The sequence below is a fragment of the Vidua macroura genome, chromosome 6 (genome assembly GCF_024509145.1).
Source record: "Vidua macroura isolate BioBank_ID:100142 chromosome 6, ASM2450914v1, whole genome shotgun sequence".
NCBI classification, from domain to species: Eukaryota; Metazoa; Chordata; class Aves; order Passeriformes; family Viduidae; genus Vidua; species Vidua macroura.
This window is the reverse complement of record NC_071576.1, coordinates 29749482-29771607: the sequence shown is the minus strand read 5'-3', so window position 1 is coordinate 29771607 and position 22126 is coordinate 29749482. Positions and strand designations below refer to the sequence as shown.

The window sequence follows — 22126 nt, the reverse complement described above, 5'->3', positions numbered from 1 at the left end:
CAAATGAAATGTAGTAAATCTTACTTCCACATGCCTTTTTTCTCATACATTCATTAACAGATAATTTCACATTCCAATAATTCATGCTACTATAATAATATTTGCTATAATACTTGTTCTATATTAAAAAAATACTTTGGCACTTTGAGAGAAGATACCATTTTAAACTAAAAAACCTGTGAAAGCCTCAGGGTTTTTAATTTGTCTGTTGCGGCTCTCCGTTGTTTCTCCCGGCTCCGGGCAGCTACAGCACCTGGAGCGGCACCACTTCCCTCCGGAGACCGGGTTCACCGCTTGTTCCCGGGTGCTGCGAGCTCCGGGAAGGTGGGCCGGTCGGGCTTTCCTCCGCCACGTGCAAGGGACGTTGCTAAAGCGGCGAAGGAATGTCCAATTCACCCATGAGGGAGGCTGAAAGGCTTTAATGGCCGCAGAGAGCTATGGCAGAGAGACTGCGAGCCGCGCTCCCAGCACCCGCGTGGGGGAAATGACCCTGAATTCCAGGAGGTGCGGGGTTTTATCACGGGCGGGGCAAGGGGAGCAGGACCCCCCCCCCCCCCCGCCCAATGGGGACAGGCGCTGTGGCGATGACATGGACCACGGCGCCCAACAGGGACATGACAGGGGCAGACCCTGGGCTCCGGGGCAAACAGGGTCGTGGGATCAGGGTGACTGACACCGAATTCCCTGGACGGGACAGGGAGTGGTTACAGGAGTGACGGGGGAAGCTCCAATAGCAGGCAGCCTGGAGTGAACCATCACAGGGAGAGGGAATCACGGGGAGTGCACAGGGGTACACAGAGCTTGGCTAACTAACATAGATCAGAACCCCTAATCTGAACCCAAACCCGGGATGCAACAATTGTCTGTCAACAATTAAAATTTTTGAATTCATTAGTCAATTACTCTACATGTACTTGAGTGTTATATTTTCTGTGGAAGTTCAAGAATGATTACAAATCTTTGTATCTTCACATGATAAATTAGTTACAAAATATGTTCATGTTACTGGTAGACATGACTCAGCATAGAGGTAGATGTGAATTAGCTGTTTGTAAGGGTCTAAATTTGTATGGTTACTTGATTGTTTTGTAGTTGTTCACTGGCATCTTGTTGTTCTGATGTAATGTCATTTATTCAACCTGGAGTTGACTGTTCAGGTTAATTTTGGCTATTAAATTAAATAATCAGTCTTTGTGGAGGTGATTTTATAAATAAGATTTCCTGAAAGAAGTGTCTGCAGGCAAGTTTGCTCTGTAATTATTTGAATATTTAAGAGCTGGAAGTCCCAAAGGTGAAGCAGACATTTATTTGAAACCAGTTCTCTGCACAAAATGCGATTTAAAAAAAAAATTTGTTCAGCTGGAGACTTTTGCTTCATTGTCAAAGTCTTTGTAGCCCTGTGGCTGGAATGTACACCTCAGTTAACAGTTACTCAGTTAATAGGTTTAAAGAAAAAAAAAAAAACAGTTCTGTAGGAAACTCTTTAGGTAGCCTTTAAAATAGTGGATGTCTGTTGATTTTTATTTTAGTATTCTATGTTTTTTGATAAATGTCTAACTATATTAAATTTTACCAAATGCCTACTGGGTTTAGTATGACACTTTTAAAATTGAAGAAATGAATCAGTTAATTTAAATTATTCAGAAAAAATATCTTGTGAAATAGCATGGGATCTAAAGTGATGTAGCAACTTTATTGAATTCTGTTAAAATAGTTAATATATAAAATAAAGAATTAATTCATTAATGAATTATTTCTAATTAATAAGACTAATTGTTCACTTTGTAAATGCAGCTAAATGGAGAATCAGTATAGCAGAAAGACTTGCATTTATGGTGTGGTATATGTCTACAGTGGAAGATTTTTCCAGGTTTTTCCATTTCTCCTGTTTAGAATATAATTCTAGTCGTTTTGATACACTTCTGTTTGATATTAGACTTTGAGAATGGTATTTCTGTCTCTTTTGCTCTCTTTCCTTTTTCCTTTTCTGTAGTGTGTGTATGTGATTATGTGCAAACAAATGTATGCCTGCACCATCACCCTGAATGAACATTTGGCACTTCTAGGTAGGAAGAGGCCCATATCCTAATGAAATGTGTTTATTGTGAGACTGCAGTGAGATACTGAAGGCACCCCTACACTGAATTAATAGATGGTGTCTGTGTGTGTGTGAGTGTGCGGGTATGCAGTGTTTCAGTAATTGCATTTGTAAAACTCTAGAAGTTAGGCCATCAGTTTTGCTTAAAGGTGGGGGGTAGGGGGGTGCCTATGTCCTGTGAAGAGCATTTGTAAAAATGTATCTAATTAGCTCTTAAAGTAGATTAATTACATAGTATTATTGCCTTGTATAGATACTATTATTCAGTAATTTACTTCCAAAGCAAGTTGAGATAAGACCACTGAAGACTTCTGAACTTCATAATGAGCATGTTCACACAGGGATTTCATGTAAATCCACATTATGTTAATTCCCACCTGGTTTTGGAACTACTTTGTAAGGAATGAAGGCATGAGATATATGTGTTTTGAGACCTCTGTATGGAAGACTTAAGTCCCAGATGATGTGTAGTGATCTGCAGTCACTAAGATGATCTATGTGATTCATAGCTAGTCTTCAGAGCCTTATCAAATAGTGGGTTTTCAATTTGACATTGAGTTATTATATCCTTATGTATCAGGAATATTTCCATACTGTCTTTGATTACTTGCAGCTGCATGAGAAAGACATATCAAAGCTTAGAAAAGATCACATACTCTGTTTGGAATCACTATAATCAGTGATCTTAGAATGCTTCACAAATTATAAGGCAAAGTTCGCATTTAAGAGTTTTCCATTCATCTAATGGTAGAAGCCTAAAAGTCGTGTTACTAAGGTATATATTGTCAGTCACCCACCTGCAAATATGCTGTGCTTTAATTTGAAGCTTTGCAACTGTGTGGTAATTGTTATTTAGACACAAATAACCTTAAACATTAATTTAAGTATGGATAACGGTTTTCAGTTATTCATACAAGCTTTAAGAAGGATATTAATTAGAAAGACAATTTCATTTAGAGAGTATATTTTATATCTTGGTCATAAAAAATTAACTCTATTGTGGCAAAGCTGTGAAGCACATGTAAAAAATTGAATGTAGTTTCTTCAGCTGTTTTCATTTCAGCTGTCTTCATTTTCTTACAAAGATCTTTTCTACACAGTAAATTTTTAGGGATATTCTGCATTTTTCTGAATAGCAGTGCTCAAATTTTCTTGCAATGCACGTGAATAGACATAGGCACAAGTCTAGCACTTAATTTTTCTTTGTTAATATTTTGGCTGTTGTGTGCAATATTTCATTTAAGATAGACATTATTAAGGTGGTGAATAGTGCTGTGCAGTGATATGCTTGGCAGTAACCTTTACTCATAATGTGATATTGTCTGTATGTTTTATTTTGTTCAGCTTTCTCTGGCACTGATGAAGCCTAAGGCTGCTGTTTCTTTGAGTTGCTGATAATTTTTTATCTGATTAACTGACACATTTAGTTGAAATCAGACACAGCCCTTAGGCTGGGCATGGATTTAATTTAAAAAGTATCAAAGGTTTGCACTGTGTGCTGTTTAATCATCATGTTTATCAGGCAAAGAAAAATTACCGGAAGGACCGTAGGGAGAGGGTTATCTTAAGGAGCAGTAACTTGGGAAATTGATAATAACTCTGAGGTAATTTACAGCTAACTTTTACATTCATTAATATAACATTTTCTACTAATAGTTACAGTGCATGTAATATACTAATTAAATTGAAAACATTAGCACTAATTTTCTTTTTGCTGAACTCTGAAAGGGTCAAGTAAAGACATTAAAATTTGAAATTATAGAAAACCTCTGTACTGATACCACTGCAATAAATCTTTTACTTACTAGTAGAATACTTCTACCAGTACTATATGCTACAACGCATATGTAGTAATTTCCTCAGATTACTGTTACAATCATTAATTGAAAAAAAAAAAAAGTAAAATTAAAATAGCAGTGTGCTAGTGTAAATTAAATCTGTTTATCTTTTACTTTAGCTGTGAAGCTGTGTGTTAGAATTGTACGTGGATGTAACAGAGGCATCTTAAAAACAGCAGTGATGTTTTGGAGCTTTCACAAAGCTGTTAAATTTTTTCTACTATTTCCTGATAGGAAATGCAGCCAACAGTAATTTATAATACACAAAGAGCAGCAATTTTGAATTTTGTTGTTCATTAAACTGTTTAAAATAATAAATGACTTTAAAACTAGGATTCCTTAAACATGAATTGTGCATTTTAGTACAGTTATAGTTGCAAAGATCAATTAGCAGCTCTAACACAATTGTTTATGAAGATTATTGTCTTGTCCTCTGAACAGGAATAAATTAACTGTTATAACAAGATATAGAATAATGGTGTAATTTCACTTACTGTTAAAACATAGCTAATAATAATCTTCGGTACATAAAAAAAAAGCTACCTGCCTTTTGAAATGAGTACTTTTGGTAGCTCCAAAGGGGAAAAACAAGTTCTAAAATGTCATCTGGAAAATAAAACTTAGTTAGCATCTGTGTACATTTGTGTTGAGTATCTGGTTTTATGTGCACATTGCATATTTTGTGTTGTAATACTTTGTTACAGAGGATATTGTACTGAGTAGAAATGCTTTCTGAATTATCCAAATATTCCAGAGAAGCAGTTTCTTTTTATTTTAGAGTAGCTTATTGCACTAGATACATATTAGTAAAGTTTAAAATAGGTAAATCATCTCTTAAATTAGCAGCATATGATGCTTTTTAAAATAATAATTTAAAAATCCACACAACCCAAGAAAAAACATCATTTCATATTAACTTTCCTCAGATTATTTTTTTCTGTTATCTGTTACTTTTTATATGATACAGCATGTTTCCTTCTGAATTTTCCCAAATTCACTTCCTTGGCTTTTGAGTTCAGTGCTGATCCCTGATATTTACCTGCAGATGTCAGCTTGGTTTACCCTTGCTGAGTGCAGTTTTGTGAACATGCTTTTAATGGTACCAAACCTGATCAGATTCCACATTAAAAGTGACAGCACTATTGATTCTGGGATGGATTCTGTACTAACCATAATCAACTCTTAGTCAAACAAAATGCTGTTTGCAAGGTGTCCAAGGTGTCCAATAACTCTTTCAATACCAAAGAATAAGCCCAGGGAAGAAGCAGCTTTCAGTTAGTACTCCTTGCATGCTTCAGCTACTGAGCTGAATATACTGTGGGACAAGGCTTTGTGTAAACTTTGTCCAGTTGAGGAGTTTATGAAAGTTATTAGACCATAGTATTTTATCTGTTCTACCTCATGCTCCATCCTTCTTCCTTTCAAATCTTCTTACTTTTTGAATTTGTGCCACTCCAGCCTTAATTTTTTGAACTGGACAAAATAGGGGGATTGAATTCATTCCATTTCACTGAATTTAAATATATTAACTAGTTCTCCCACTTCAAAGCATGTATTAAGTATATTGGTGTTTCTCCTCATGGAAGCTATTGTCTAGACAGTGACGAAAGTTTATATTTGCTGTTTACCATGAGAAGAACTGAATGAAAAGAGATGGTGATAAATAAATACCTGTGAGAATTTTTTAAACATGAATGCTAACCACAACTGCAAAATGACATGATGTACTGCCATTTCAAAAAACAATTAAACTTATGTATTATCAAAGGAAATAAACTAGAATAAGTGCAGACAAACTTCTATGTTATTATTTAAATCAGATTTAATGTAATCAAGCAGCCAATAATAGCCTTGTTTTTGCATTACTAACACCAATATATATTGCATACATGTGTACATGTTTGTGTTTGCTTGTGTACCTATATATATATGCATTCATAATCATGCACATCCAATGTGTTATAGATTTGTATAGTAAAAAACACCTAAACAACCTCAAAACAAAATCTCTGAGAAGCATTAGTTTCAAGTTTGGGCCATTGTTTCAGTAGTAATTTAGTATACGTTCTGTGACCTGCAGTGCTTGTGTTATTTTTCCCGGTCCCGGGCAGCTCCAGAGCGCCCGGCTCGGGTGCTCCTTCTTGGCTCCTCCTTGTCACGATTCCCGGGTGCTTCTGCTGCCGCGCACCGGGGTGGGCTGGCCACGTTCTGTCGTTGGCGCGAGGGACAAGACAAAGAGGTGAAGGAATTGTCCACTTTGTCCGTGTGGACGGCTGGAAAGCTTTAATGGCTGCAGGAGCTGCGGTGGAGAAGCTGCGAACCGCTCCCAGCTCTGTGTGGATGAAAATGGCGCTGGGACCAGGGAGGCACGGGATGTTATAGGGGGCGGGACAAGGAGGGAAGAAGCCCTCCCGCCCAATGGGGACAGGCACCGTGGTGGTGATGTGGACTATGGCGACCAACGGGAATGCAGCAGGGGCAGATACGAGGCTCTGGGGCGAATGGGGTTGTGGGAATGGGGTGACGGGCACAGAACTCTCCGGAGTGGGCAGGGGGGTGGTTACAAGACTGGCAGGGTGAGCTCCAATGGTAAGAGACCTGGAGCGAACCACGGCGGGGAGGGGAACCATGGGAGGTGCACAGGGGTACACAGAACCGGCTAACTAACACATATCAGAGCCCCTAATCTGAATGCAGCCTGGGATGCAACAGTGACCTTCTGTGGATTTTAAAATTCCATTATCATGGGATGGTTATGAAATTTCCTGGGACTCATGACTAGAATTTTTTAAATCCCAAACAAGTAGGTTTGTGCAATAGATCATTTTAGTATTGAATTATTGTGTTTGTATAAGGACATAACATTTAAGTCTCTACTTCCATTTAGTTTTATTTTTAGTTTGAGGGAGTTTTCTTAGCAAGTATCTTTGCTGATGCATATATTTTGTCAGAACTTGAAAAACAGAATGAATAAAAAATATGTTTATGTCTCTCTGAGATTGTTAAAAGTATATTGGGCAAGTCAGTTTCCATCTTCATAGATGAACAGGAGATTCTGTAAATCTGTCTTTGGGAAATAAGATTTCACTCCATATTTGTTTATTATGAGGGTACCATTTTTTTTGAAGTTTGTGATATAGTTACTCTCTAATATTTTTGGACATATTGTTTGATGTCTGCACATTGTGACAGAGGACATTCTGAAGGAATTGCTAAGGTTATTATTTTACATAAAAATAAAAACAAACAGTATTTATCTTGTTAACATCAGTCATGTTTTCCAAGATTGTCATACAGCTTTCTAACCTTTTTAAAAAGAATGTTGAAGAATGCAACTTAAGTTCAGTTTTAGCAGTACAGGTAAGACTGCATAGCAAAATAGCATGAAATAATGGAGTACAGAGAATACAATTTAGAAATATTTGAAGATTCAAGAAGGCTTCATGAATCAGTTGATCAAATTTATTTAAAGAAAATTCTGCTTGCACAACTGTGTTAACTTTTTAAGAAATGTTATTGTAGATGTGTGAGTTGAGTAAATTGAAGTATCTGTGATTTACCAAAAGAGCTTTGAAATACTGCAGAGAAAGCTCAAAGAGAAGCAGAAATAATATCATATGGATAGTAGTAATGATAATAATGATAATAATTTTGGATCCATCATTGGATAATGAACAAATGAAAGATAAAAGTAATTTTTTTCACTCCTGCTACCTCTGGATATGTGAGAAGCATCAACCTGAACACTGTTTGATTTGGCATTAATCTTCATATTAATGGATCTATGCATTAATGACATGGGGAAGTACATAATTTAAACAGTGATGTATTTTTTAGATTACTATATGTAGGAATTTTGACAAATACAGTTTCTTACATCTGAAATGTATATTGGGTATTAATAACTTAATTTTTTTTTTGCAATTATGAGGTGAGAATTAATGTAAAGCGTAAGATAATAGATTAAGGGAAGAATATCCCAGACAGGCATAAACCAGAACATTTTTCACTGTATTATAATTTTGAATGAAACACCTCCTGCATAATTTTATTGATGAGAAACAGGAACTGAATTTTAAATTCAGCAGCACATCAGGCAAAGACTGATTTGATTTTGAAATTTGTAACAATGCTGCTATTTCACTTGGGCTGTGAATCAAGAAAATTATTTACCCAGATTGCCAAGAATAGCTGCTTATCCTCTACTGCCCAACTTGGTTGGGCAGATGATGCCGCATGCTGCAGTCAGAATTGTTTTGACCTTTACCAGACAAAAACTCCTGGTACAGTCAGCAATGATTCACCGTCCAGCTGATGCAGTCAAGAGGCACTTCACTGCTCAGCTTGCTTGGCCAAGGCTTAGCAGGACTTCTGAGATCATAGAGTAGTCCAAAAGAGACAGGCAGGGGCAGGATGCATCATCACAGGTATATAACTAAAAATTTTGTTGTAGAATCTTGCTGCAAACTTCACAGGATTTGGAACAGGTCCAGAAAGTAAATCATGGTGTGTAGTTATGATTGACCTTGATTAAAAGAGGAAAACAACTTTTACTGAAATCTAGATGGAGCAAAATTTAGAAAAAGAAAGTTCATCATGTTGATTGGGACTCAAGCAATTTAAAAATGCAAGATCTCACAAAATACTGGAACTATGTGCATTTTGAAATGTTACATTGACAGTGGGTTTACAAGAAAAAATAAAGTGCTGTTCATTGGCTTAGGTAATTTAAATGAAACATAAAATGTGTCTTGGAAAACCATTTTTTATAGCAGAATTTTTAAAAGGTGATGTTGAGTAAGTTTCTTGTGAGTTTTCTTGTTCTGGTGTTAAGAGTAATCTCACACTCTCTTGTGCTGTGTACCGTGGCAAATGCTAACAATTTAGTTAATTGCATTATGTATGTTGCTGATATTTATTTGTAGGTGGACTAGCTAACATGTCACTTATAGGGAAAAGCTGGAAGGAATTTTTGGGATGTCTGGAAAACTCCAGGACAATCTGTTATGTCTGATACTTTTCAGTTACCTTGGTTATATCTTCTCTAGAATGGCATTTGAGTCAAGTAGACTGCATTAGAGTAATAACCATGTAGTAGGTCAGCTGAGCTGCTCCCTTCTGTGGAAGAACTGCATTCCAGCCTATTCTGTTCCATGTTCTGGACGCAGAAAAAATACTTATTCTTGGTTGATTCTGCAAGTAGAGATACTGAATCTCTGCAGCTTAAAATATTATATGCTGTGTCATTGATATTCCATGTCTTTTTTCAGGACAAAGAAGGAGTAGAGGGTGTATCTGTGGGAGCCATTCTTTCTGACTACCAGAGAGTTCGAGTGGAAGATGTGTAAGAAAATACTAATCTTTTTCAGACTACACATTCTAGAGAGTACTCGTCTGTTTTCTAACTCAAATTTAAGGCAGAGACAGTTGCCTGATTTCTCATGTTCTATGATACCAAATGCATTCTATTCATTAATTTAGATATTTCTTTTTTTCTTTTATTTTTCTTACTTTTTCCCCCCTGAAACCATGTGTTCATTAGTAAAAGTCTAGTAGAGATTATACCAGGGTTTTTGATTGCTCTTCAGATCTCTCTTCATCTGTTGAAAATAGATTTGGTATGAACATAGTTGAGTAGGTTCAGTTCTTTGATTGCAACAGGAAGCTAACTCAGTTCCAATGACTACAGTGTTGTGGTCAAGTCCCTCTGTTTTTCACCAGTGTTTTGATGTAGGGGAACATCCTGTGACTTGTTATCAAGAATTAGAAGATAATATTTCTGTGCACATCTTCCCTTAATTCCTTAAATCTAAAATTTGTTATTATTAATCCGGAGCTTCCATTTGTCATTCCTATTGTGCACAAAAGTCTATATAGATTGTGATTATTTTAAGAGTCTTAATTAAAAAAGAGCATTATGTAATGGTAGTTGTGTCTGTTATGTAGGCCAATATTTGAGCTGAAAAAAGATTTTTACTGTATACATCTGATGAAATGCAAAACCACCTTGTGTTAAAAATTAATTATAGTTTCATGAGTTCAGTAATGATTTGTTGATGATGAAAGCAAGTATCTGGAATCCTTTATCAGCTGTAAGAATGGTGAAATTAATGCTATGCCAACTAAGCGCACATCAGCAAGTTACAGAGCACATTTGTTTTCTTTACATTTTACATAGATAAACTGCAGTCAGAAATATCTCCTTTTTCTTTTCCTTTATACTTCAACATTTTAATAATTGCCTCACATGTTAGTAGGATAAAAAAAGATTGCTTTTGTTGATTGTGAGTTTTACATCTTTACCACAGCTAAGAGATTGACAGGAAATCACAGTATTTCAAACAGGCATGATTATTTCTGGGCTTGTAAAGTAAAACACTTTACATTGATCTGTAGATTTAGCCCTTTCAATAAGGTTGTTTCATATAAGCCATCCCAATTAATTCAGCTAATTTTTTATCAGAAGTTAGGCACATAGGTAATTACTTTACATTCAGAGCTGCTAAATAGTTCTATCACAAAACTTAGTGCTCTTTTAAAGCATATCAAAGTAATAAGAAAACCAGTCAGATTATATGGGTGCTAACTATGCATTTACATATCAACATTAAACATACATTTAACTATATAGCCTTCACAATCATACTAGTGGTTCTTCTATCTGACATAGGGAGAAATGCCCATATATGTGAGAAAGACCATGTATTAGGAAAAACATGATAATTTGCAAATAAATCTAAATCATAAGGGCTCTGAACTAGTCTCATAGTTAAATATTTAAGTTTTTCAGAGACCTTACACATTTAATCACCAGCTGATGGTTCTTGACAATTTACAGAAATGTTACCTATCAATAATGCAAAATAAGTGATTCTCTAATTTGATAAACAATCAAATGCTGCGTATCAAATGCTGTCTATATATGATATGTATCAAAACAAATTATTAACTTTACAGTAACAAGTTGTTAATTTGTATCACAAGCTGTATATATTTTCCTGAATGATTCTTTTCCTTGGTTGTTGATCCAAATCACAGCAACAAATTCAGCATATTGTACTAGTGACATGTGCCACGTTTATCACAGAGCAGTGACTTTGTCCTTAGCTGTGTTCACAAAAGTGATGATTTCCTAAGGTGCTAATTGCTTTGTGTGCCAAAAGGTTTAGGAACACATTTTGTTATGGTTTTACTTACAGTCCTGTGCTGATCTCTTTACCTCTGCATCTTATGTAGATGAATCATAGTCAGAAGAAGTTAATTTCTTTTTTAAAAAATAATATATTAGACTTAATGTTTATAATGAAATATATGAATAGTAAGGTGTTGTAACTGAAATTATAGAAGAAAAGTTATTTCAGGATAGGAAAAGAAAGAAATTTTAATTCATTTTGCATTAATAATACTGTGTAAAAGCATTATACTTGGCTTTATCCAATTTTTGGTTTGTTTTTAAGGTGCAGAAGGCTTAATCTTCAGCCTTTAGCTTACCTCTGGCATTGGAACCAGGAAATACTGCTTAAAGAAATTATATCATCTAACGTTCAAGCCATAATCATAAAAGTGGCAGCTTTTGGTATGTATTCAGATTCTGAGCAGTATTGTCTACTGAAATTTCCCATGGACAAATCCACAACATAACAGAAGAAAACAGAACTTTTGTTGCATGTTTTAAGATATGAAATGTTAATGTCAAAAAAATTATAAAAAATGTCTCAATACCAGTCATGATGTCCGAATAATTAATTTAACAGGATGCAATTCATTCTTAAAGGAGATGTGAAAAAACTGGAAAGCAGTTCTTCCTAACACAGTCATTAAATTTCTCTCATATATTTTTGTTCTGGTTTCGTTTTGATTTGCAGTCAAGATGCATGTATAATTCAGTAGTTCACAGTATTTTCATTTATAGATGATACAGGCTTGTGACTAGACAATATTATAAAGCAACCGTGAAAGTTGTAATAGAAATACATGAAGTTAATATCAAACAAGATATAATTATGAGGCCAAAATATTTTGTGTAACAACAGACTTGGAGTTAGTAAACCATAAGAGGAAACAGAAATAATTCATCATTGCCTCTAAATTTCTTTTTCATATTTAAAATTTAGTTGCTTAGCATACCAGAAAATCAATGTCTTTTCATTATCAGCTATATAAAATGAAGTTATAAAACTTGAAGCAAATCAATATGAAAGTTAATCTGTCTGTTTATTGCTTGAATGGAAGCATAAGGTCAAATGGAGTTTTATAAGAAGGCTTATGGAATGATGTGCTCTAAAAACCTAAGGAGCACATGAGAGACATGTTAATAATACAACATATTCATTTCAGGCTCCTATGCAGTTTTCTATTTCAGAGTAGCAAATGAGTTTTTAAGCATAAAATGTGACCAAAGGACCTTTTCTTTTAGGGTTGATTATAAACTTGTGGTCCACTGTAGCAAACAGTGGTTTGTATCATGCAAGTGGCATCAGTGGTTAAAGATATATATTTGGAAAATAGTGTTGCATAATTTTTCATTAGAAGTCCAGTGTCTGGTTTACCTGGGCAAGTTTCCCATCAAATACCTAATCTCTCTCTGAGAGTGCTTTATATATAATAAAGTAATTTCTCCTTCATTATTAACCAAGATCTGAATTGTAATCCCTTTAGGGTGGATGGATTAAATTAATTATTAAAAATTAATTATTTTTTAAAAAATTATTTACTTCTTCCTCTTTATCTGGTATAGTTTCTAACTAGTTTTTACATTGTCACTATGATGGTCTCGCTCTATTGTTCTGTAGGATCTGCTAGGGCTGAGAGGAAGATTAGAATGATTAGAAATACCACATGCCCTCATTCATTTACAGGTAACAAGCAATGTAATTTATTAGCATTTTCTTGAATTTTGGGAGGTCAGTTACAAACATATTGGAATTGAATACTATGTTTTCTACTACAAAACACTTGGTCTGAAATCGGGGAAAAAAAAATCTAAAATAATTGTTTTCTAGCCATGTAAAGTATATTCATATATTTATGTTATATTTCCATAAAATAGAATGTATTCATTGCTTAAGCTGGCATGAAGAAAAAAATGAAGTCCACAAAACATATGTAACATGTTTTTTCACATCAGAACTATTTTTTTAAAGAAAATAAATTATTTAAGTAATAGATAAAACTGTTTCCCAAATAGACATCATTGATGACCTGTCATGCCTGCAGCAAGATAAGCTTGTCTTTTGTATTCTGCAGTCTTAAAAAAACTTAAAATGCACTGGTTAGTGCACAAAGAGTGCTTTGTGGGCTATTCATTGGAAGAGCGAATACCATAAATACTTGTAGATAGCAATTAGATAGAAAATCACTCCGAGTTATTTTTCCGTTTTATTTTTTTGGCTACAGGTAAAAGAAAGATCTTATCAGAGTCAATTTCTCACCTGCCTCAGGCAGACGTAATTAGATGTAAGCAAATTTAATGGAGCTTTTGTGCTCTGGGGCCATTCAGTAATGCTTTAATAATTGCATGCCTTATTAAAGTGGATTTAAGGTATGAAGGCTGTTTAACATATCAAGTGGCAAAGAAGATAAGATACAGTTTAACTTTTTGCCTTTTAGATTAATAATCAAAGCTAAACTGCAATGAAAATATTTAAAATAACATATTTAAGAGTCTGAAGAGTAATGCATTAGGTGATACATTGTACAGGTGTTAATGCAAGAAGCAAATCTGTAACCTGAGCTTGACATTCATGGGTGCCGGCATACTTGTACACCCGCCTTGTCCTGTTTTCCATTAACTCAGTGCTGGTATTGACAGGGTAAAAGCCTGGCATTTTATATAGAAAATACATAATAATGCAAGTAAATGAGCATTAGTTTAGTACATTTCCCTAAATCCACCATTACAAATTAATACCATAAACCCTGCCAGTGGCAAGAGTTTTCTATCTCAGAGTAGTGTAGTTTCCCAGATGGGATACCAATTGCTCTCACTTATATGCAAAAAAAGTATTGTTAGCAACCTTTTTCACATGCCTTCTGTTGATCTATAAGTAGATCAGCTTTCTTTCCTTTAGAGTGTATTACAAAAGCTTTAACGATGAGAGAAAAACATTCCATGATCTAATAGCAAACCTGAGCACTACATATATGTATAAAAGCTACTGCTGAATATATATCTTCAGTGCCATTTTCTTGCTGCTAAAGATGCCTGTATGATACATCATACTTTTATCTTTGAAATATACCCCCCTTCAGTAGAAATCCAGAAATTCAGAAATAGGTTATTCAGTGTCAGCTAAAATTGAAGCTATTACTGATTGGTTTTAACGTGTGTGTGCCTGAAATTCCAGTAATGTCCATTACTCATGTGACACATATAGCACTGTGTAATAGAACAATTGTGTAACTACTGTAACACATAAGAAGATGCATTTTTGATCTCCTTCATTTTTGGTTTTGTGTTTTCCAGATTAACTAATACTAATTAACTTGCAGAATATGCATTTAACAGATTCAACTTTATATACTTGGTAACTTCATAAACTTATGAACTTGGTAACTTTATATACTGGTCTTAACTGTGCCTCATTCTAAAGCAAATTGTTTCCACTGTAGTACAAGGTGCAATACCTATGTGTAAGTGAGGGAAGGAGGAGTGTTACATTTGGAAGAAATTTTTGAGCTTCTTACAATATGATTCTTAGTAAAACTTGATGTTCAAGTTTATTTACTTTCAGTTTACTTATATAGTTATCTATACCTAAATCTTGTTAAGTATTAACACTAAAACTTAAGCACCTCTATACTTTTTAAGATATGATAAACTTCATTTCTTATATATATGAGAATATACTTGGAAGTTGATTTTATGTCATGCAGTTAAAGTAGCTTTTTCCACAACGTTTCTAGATTTTCTTGAAGTTTCAAAAGTAGCATATATACTGAGTAAGTTTTCCAAGTGCACACTGTTGCCTTGAGAATGTAGGGTTGTGTGGAATTGCTTCCTCAATGTTTCAGTCAAAATTAGAATATAAACTCAAATTCCTATCTCTTAGGAGATTATTATGCATTTATTCACTTTATACATTGCAGCTTTTTCCCAGTTTGGTTATAGTAAACTAATCCTTAATTATTTAATTTAATACCTGAAAAAACCCACATTGTTATTATGTGATCAGATAATTGAAACATTAATTTGAAAAATAAAAACTCTGATTAAATTATTAAATTATGTTTCTGACTTGTAGCTGCTCTTTGGACCACAGGAAAGAAATGATACCGTAGCACTGTTCAACTGTTGAACAATAATAAAAGCCAAAATTTTGAATCGGGGCTGATCAGTCTGCATTTGAAGTGGAGCTCTTTAATTTTGTGGCTACATTCTTTACCTTGTAGGTCCAGCTGCTGTGAGTGCCTATAGATATTCTACATTCCCAGCCATGGGTAGAGTTGAAATCACAAGGTCTGTGGAAACCTAAATTTTGAAGTGGTATAGGTCTTAGTTACTTATGCAGGCTACTTCCCAATGGAGTAATGAGTCCTTAGGGAGCCAGTGACATCTCCTGTCTGTCAGGAAATCCCAAGTTCCTTCACTAAAACAAGCTGTCTGTAGTAAGTATATTTAACACGAACCTCCTTTGGTGTGAGAAGATATTGATGCTTGCTTCCCATGGTCTAGAAAATTGGTAAACTGCTATTCATGGAATCCACTATCCTGATAGTTGAGGGATGTGTATGTTTTTGTATACGAGTCTTTAATCGAAAATGAGAAAATATTGTTTCTTAGTATAATGATTCTATTATTTAAACCCAGGTGACACCTGGGTGTCTGTGCAATGAGGTTGGAAGAGACCTCTAAGATCATCAAGTCCAACCTAACACCCTAACACCTCAACTAGACTATAGCGCCAAGTGCCATATCCAGTCTTTTTTTAAACACATCCAGAGATGGTGATTCTACCACCTCCCCGGGAAGACAATTCCAGTATTTTATTATTCTTTTGGTGAAAACTTTTTTCCTAATATCCAACCTATACCATCCCTGACATAGCTTGAGACTGTGTCCTCTTGTTCTGTCAGTTACTGCCTGGTGAAAGAGACCGACCCCCAGCTGTCTACAACCTCCCTTCAGGAAGCTGTAAAGAGCAATAAGGTCACCACTAAGCCTCCTCCAGGCTAAACAGCCCCAGTTCCTTCAAACATTGCTCATAGGGCTTGTATTCCAAGCCCCTCACCAGCCTCGTTGCCCTCCTCTGGACGTGCTCAAGCATCTCAACATCCTTATTAAACTGAGGGTCCAGAACTGGACACAGCACTCAGGGTACAGCCTCACCAGTGCTGAGTACAGGGGAAGAATGACCTCTCTGCTCCTGCTGGTCACACAATTCCTAATGCAGGCCAGGATGCCATTGGCTTTCTTGGCCACCAAGGCACACTGCTGGCTCATATTCAACCTGCTGTCGACCAGCACCCCCAGGTCCCTTTCCGCCTGAACACTGTCCAGCCACACTTTCCCCAGCTTGTAATGTTGTAGGGGATTTTTGTGGCCAAAATGTAGAACTCAGCACTTAGACTTATTAAACTTCATGCTGTTGGACTCTGCCCATCCATCCAACTGATCTAAGTCTCTCTGCAGAGCCCTCCTTCCATCCAACAGATCAACACAAGCTCCCAGCTTAGTGTCGTCTGCAAATTTACTAATGAAGGACTCAATGCCCTCATCCATGTCATCTTAAAAATATTAAATAGAACTGGTCCCAGTACAGACACTGAGGGACACCACTGGTGACTGGCCACCAGCTGGATGCAGCCTCTGTATGCCTCTGGTGTATAGAAGTGAAATCCTGACTGACTGAAATTGATAGCCATAGTCATGTTAGTTTTCACAGAAGTAAGATTTACATGTAAAGAGCTGCATTAAAAAAGACCTAGCACCACACAGTTCCTGGTTAAGCTCTGAAGGGTGTAATTTAGTGTACAGATAAACTGATCTAATAGTAAGTTGCTGCCAAAAGGCAGCATTTCCATCCCACTTCTAGCTGACTCTTCCAAACCACAAGTCTGTGCTTGCTTCTGCCACTGTAAAGGCTCCAGTGTTTTTATGGCTGCATATAGGTGATCCAGCAGGATCTGCTTTTTTCTGGGTACAGGGAACTTGCTCTGTAGAAACCATGGCTGCATAGAGGGCAGAACTCTCTCTTTCAATAGAATGGTTGTTATAAATTGGGTTGGCTTCAATGGCAGATCATATCCTGAAGTAAAATTGTTGGTTGTGAGTTTTGTCTGAGCACATCATCTGTGTAATGGAGAGGAACAGTGTTCTTTGAAAATGTGTTTTTAGTACTGAGCAATTTTAAAGTAACTTTGCGGAAATTGAAGGACCTTGTCATCACAGGGGAAGATACTTAATTCCTCCAAATATTTTTTTTAAATTCTCAGGCCATTCGCAAACATAACAGCAGGAATTGAATAACGTTTTGTTATTAAATCAATATGAGATCCCAGTTGCTTTCTTATATATTGTACAGTAAGGATTGTTTACTTGCTTATTGCTAAGTAAATTAAACATTTACATTATTCTTAGCTAGTTCAGCTTATTTACAGGTGATCATTCCATTGCTTTCTTCCTTGTGCAGCTACTAGACACTAGAGCTGTAGTAGAATCTATGACAGTCTTCACAACATTTGCTTTTGAGAACATTCTGTTTTATTAATATGAAAAACACTTAGAATCATAGAACCATTAAGGTTGGAAAAGAGCTCTGAGGTCATCATGTCCCACCTTCAATAGCACTATAACCACTAAATCATATCTCAAAATGCCACATCTACTTTAAACACTTAACTTGTTTATTGAACACTTATTTTGTTTATCTTAATTTGAAATAAAAGATAAAATGACTGATAATATTTTTCAAGTTCTGTCAGATTTTAATGCTTGTCTATTCTGATAGTGATAATGTATTCTAAAACTAGCATTAAATTTTTATTTGAAAAATTATCCTTGTGTAGTGTTGAAGTATTATCTTGATTATCTAGACATATGATCACTTTTAATTAATTTTAATGTTTTTCAGATTATAAATTTGATAAATTACCTATGATGTAGTTTGGGAAAGATGTTCTTATTATTCTTTTCCCTCTTTGAAATCTTGTTTCCTAACTAGCATATTATGTTGTCACTGAATTTTCAAACAAATCTTCTGAAACTTAGTTGGCCCTTTAGAGTTTAAGTGCATTTGACACTTTTTCTCTAGGCTTGTTCCCTAATATATTTGTTTACCATCCCATTTATCTCCACAATTCATGTTATTTATGATAAAAAAAAATAAAAAAGATACAACAGCTGTTTGTTCACTAGACATTGCATGAAAAGACTTAGAAACACTTATAAAAACAGAGAGCCATTTTATCTCAGGCCATTTTTTTTTTTTCCTGGCAGAAAAGTTTCACACAGAAAAAGATCAGCACAGATAAATGGAAATTGTATGCAAGACTGAAAGTCAAAAAAAATTAGCTTGGGGTTTAAGATGTGCTGCAAAAGAGATGAATAAGAGAAATGAGAACTAGGAATGGACTTAAAGTAAAAGTATGATTCGTAGTTGAAAGTTTAGGAAAATCAGATGAAAAAAAATCTTTGCATTTAGAACAGTACTTGCCTTGATGCTTGTATATGAATGACAGATACTTTGTTATCAGTGTAAGATGAGCTTTCAGAAAGAGATTTTAGTGCATATATAAAGTATAAAGAAATGTTTGAAAATAAAGTGTGTTAGAGAAAAGGAAGAAATGAGATTTTGCATAACTCAGTTTAGAAACAAATTAGAGAGAAATAAGATTCCTTCTTTGCTACCTCTGAGCCTGTACATTGGAAAATAGGAAGGATGTTGTTGTCATAACAGATAACAGGAGTTAGAAAGAAGAGTAAGGGAATATGCCTGAAAACAGAAAAGTACTTGAAAGCTGACATTATTGAGTGCTGTTAAGGAGATGTCACAGACAGACAAAGTAGGAGAGAGATGGCTTAAGAATGGAAATATCACTTTGCAGTTTGAGGAGATCACATCATCTAAAGGAAAATTTAAATGGAAGCAGCAGGCTAAGAGCGCACTATTAGGCATTTAAAGTGAAACAGGAAAGGAAGTATAGGTTATAGTGAAAAAAACAGAAGAATAGTTAGAACATGGAGCTGAAAAATTGTGGAAGAGAACTTAGTAAGAGATGTCAAAATCAGAAATAATTTTAACAATATGAAAATACAGAGGTACAAGTGGTATATTTTTGATACTAGAATATATACTTGCTGGTCTTTAATGTTTGATACAATTTAAGTTTTAGATGCCCATTTACTTTACAGACTTATGTGTTGAAACAGGACATAAACCTTTAAAGACATATCTGTGTAGTTAGAGCCATAGATGTTTGCTTTTCAGGTCACTATGAGTTGAAGTTTTGCAGGACTTCTTGTCCTAGTCTGATCCTTTATTTCTGCTCTGGCCTTTTACCCTTTTGCAGCAGATCTATTGATCTTTGCTGTCAGAAACCTCTTTTGATCCACTTGGGGATTGTGAATTTTTAAAAAGTTTATAACTTGTCTGCGTGGGGATGTATTTAATGAAAATGACACAAATTTTACCACTTGCACCACACTTCTTTCTCTTCCATAGAATGAAGTTTCAATTATTTTCTACAAAGCTTACTAGAATTAGAACTGTTCAAAGTATGAAATACAAGAATTCTACAACAGGGACAAAACAGCACATATCTTTTTATTAACACACATTTGTATTCATGTGGTGCTAGATCAGTTGAATTTGAATTAAATAGATTAATAAACAAACAATGTTCTTAAGGTATTCTACTAAAAAAATTTATATCAGGAAAGTCATACATATGTGGCTGTATGAACTGTAACTTTAATAACTTCGGATTTAATTTTTTTAGGTTCATTAAAAGTCCTGAGAAGAAATTGACTCAGTCATTACTTTTAATGAGATGAACTATTTGCTGCATTTGATTAAAAGTAGTTTAATGCTATTTTTCAGCAATTATACAATTCTTCCACAATCTTTTTCAAACTACCAAGATTTTAGAGAAGAACCTTCTGAAATTCTACAAGGACAAATACAGGGTCCTGTACCTGGGGAGGAATAATTCAATGCACCAGCACAGACTGAGGGCTGACCTGCTGGAAAACAGCTCTGTGGAGAAGAACCTGGGGGTCCTGGTGGACAGCAAACTGCCCATGAGCCAGCAGTGTGTCCTTGTGGGCAAGAAGGTCTATGGTGTCCTGGGATGCATTGGGAAAAGCATTGGCAGCAGGTTGAGGAAGGGGATCCTGTCCTTTTGCTCAGCCTTGGTGAGGCCTGACCTGGAGTGCTGTGTCCAGTTCTGGGCTCCTCAGGGCAAGAGAGACATGGAGCTACTGGAGCAGGTCCAGTGAAGGGTGGCAAAGATGATTAAGGGTGTGGAACATCTCTCTTATGAGGGAAGGCTGAGGGAGCTGGGCCTGTTCAGCCTCAAGAAGAGATGACTGAGATGACTAACTCAGTATATGTGGCTGAAGTGGGGAAAGAAAGAGAATGGATCAAGGCTCTTCTCAGTGGTACCAAGCAATAGGACAGGAGACAATGGGCAGAAACCAAGTCACAGAGAGTTCCACCTGAACATGAAAAAGAGCTTCTTGACTGTGTAAGTGACCAAGCACTGAAACAGATTGTCCAGAGGGGTTGTGAAGTCTCTCTCACTTGAGATATTCAAGAGCCATCTGGACACAAACCTGTGCCACGTGCTCTAGGATGACCCTGCTTGAGCAGGGAGGTTGGAGCAGATGACTCACTGTGGTCACTTCCAACCTCACACATTCTATGATTCTGTGATTTTGTAAAAGAATCTGATTGGAAATATTGCCTTGTTATCTGATAAAACAGTACAAAATTTCTTCAAAGATTTTTTGAGGATTCTATTCTTGAAATGACAGAGCTAAATTGCTTTGAATCCTAGATTTAACTAGAACACAAACATCTTTGATGTTTAAAAAAAACCACAAGAGATTAGAGATAATACTACTTTGATGAAAAGTTTTAAATCCTTTTACCTCTCAGAATTCTAAAATTTTATGACATCAGACTAACCTGGTTTAGAACATACTTGAAGAATGTTCAAGAAGGAAGATAAACTGAGATCCCGATTAAACTGCACTGGAAACATATGCTAGAACCACTTTGGGATTAATGTCTTTTAACTTTATCACTTAGTATCACTTAGCTTGAAAAAAGTTACTGTATCTACAGTATGTCTACAGGTTCCATCCCTGTACAATTCCCACACTGGATAAATTATCACATACCAGAAAAAAAAAAGAAGGAAAGAAAAAGAAGAAGAAAAAGAGCAAGGGGAAAAGAGCAGTAGATGCATAATCAAGTCACATGAATTTTCCTCTTTCATACAATATATTAGAAGTATATTCATCTCAAATCTTTTAAATGTGCAGTAATATCAAGTATTTATTGCACTTTTCATTAATTTTATACAAAAATTAAGCTGTTTTTACAATTTTTTTTTTTTTGAAAAGAAAATCCAAGGAATCCATCCAGTTCACCATTGTTAACACAGCCTTTCATGTGTGAAAGTTTTGAGGAAGTTAAGAATGAACCTGTCAAGTTATGGTACCAGATGAAAAGTTCACTTCCCAGCTCTTCATAAAAATGAAAGCTAAATATGACACCAGGAATAATTTACCTCAAGGCAACTTAAGGTATAGATCTACAGTTCAAGAATATCTGTGTGGCATGTGCACTTCTAGTTGGTGAAGGTTATAACACATTCCTGCACTCCTACATAGTAAGCCTATGTTACCAGCTAATGCTGTTATGTACAGGTTTTTCATGTATTATTAGAAACATTCTCCTGTATTCTGTACTGTGTAAAGAATAATGCCTGACCCTCCTTTTGAAAACCACTAATTTTGTATTGTTAACTTAGGGGGAAAAAAAAGACATGGTTAAAATAGAGGAATTTACCTTCAAAAATAAGGCCTATTTTCTCTGTTCCAGTTCTAAGATGAGGGTCACTTTATCCTTTATACTCTTCTGCTTTCTATATGTATTTCTTTACCTTACAGGTCCTATCATCTTATTGTTAACCCTGTTCTCTTTATGATAAAAAAATTGAGAAGAAACTAGTTTTGGTTCCA

General features: G+C 35.4%; 1 protein-coding gene across 1 annotated transcript in view; it reads left to right on the top strand.

The window, feature by feature from the left end:
- DPH6 (diphthamine biosynthesis 6) overlaps positions 1-22126 on the top strand; it is a 199988-nt gene that overhangs the window by 33571 nt on the left and 144291 nt on the right. The window contains exons 4-5 of the mRNA XM_053980646.1: positions 9207-9280; positions 11394-11512. Coding sequence (XP_053836621.1) covers positions 9207-9280; positions 11394-11512 — 193 coding nt within the window. The remainder of the gene's footprint in view (positions 1-9206; positions 9281-11393; positions 11513-22126) is intronic.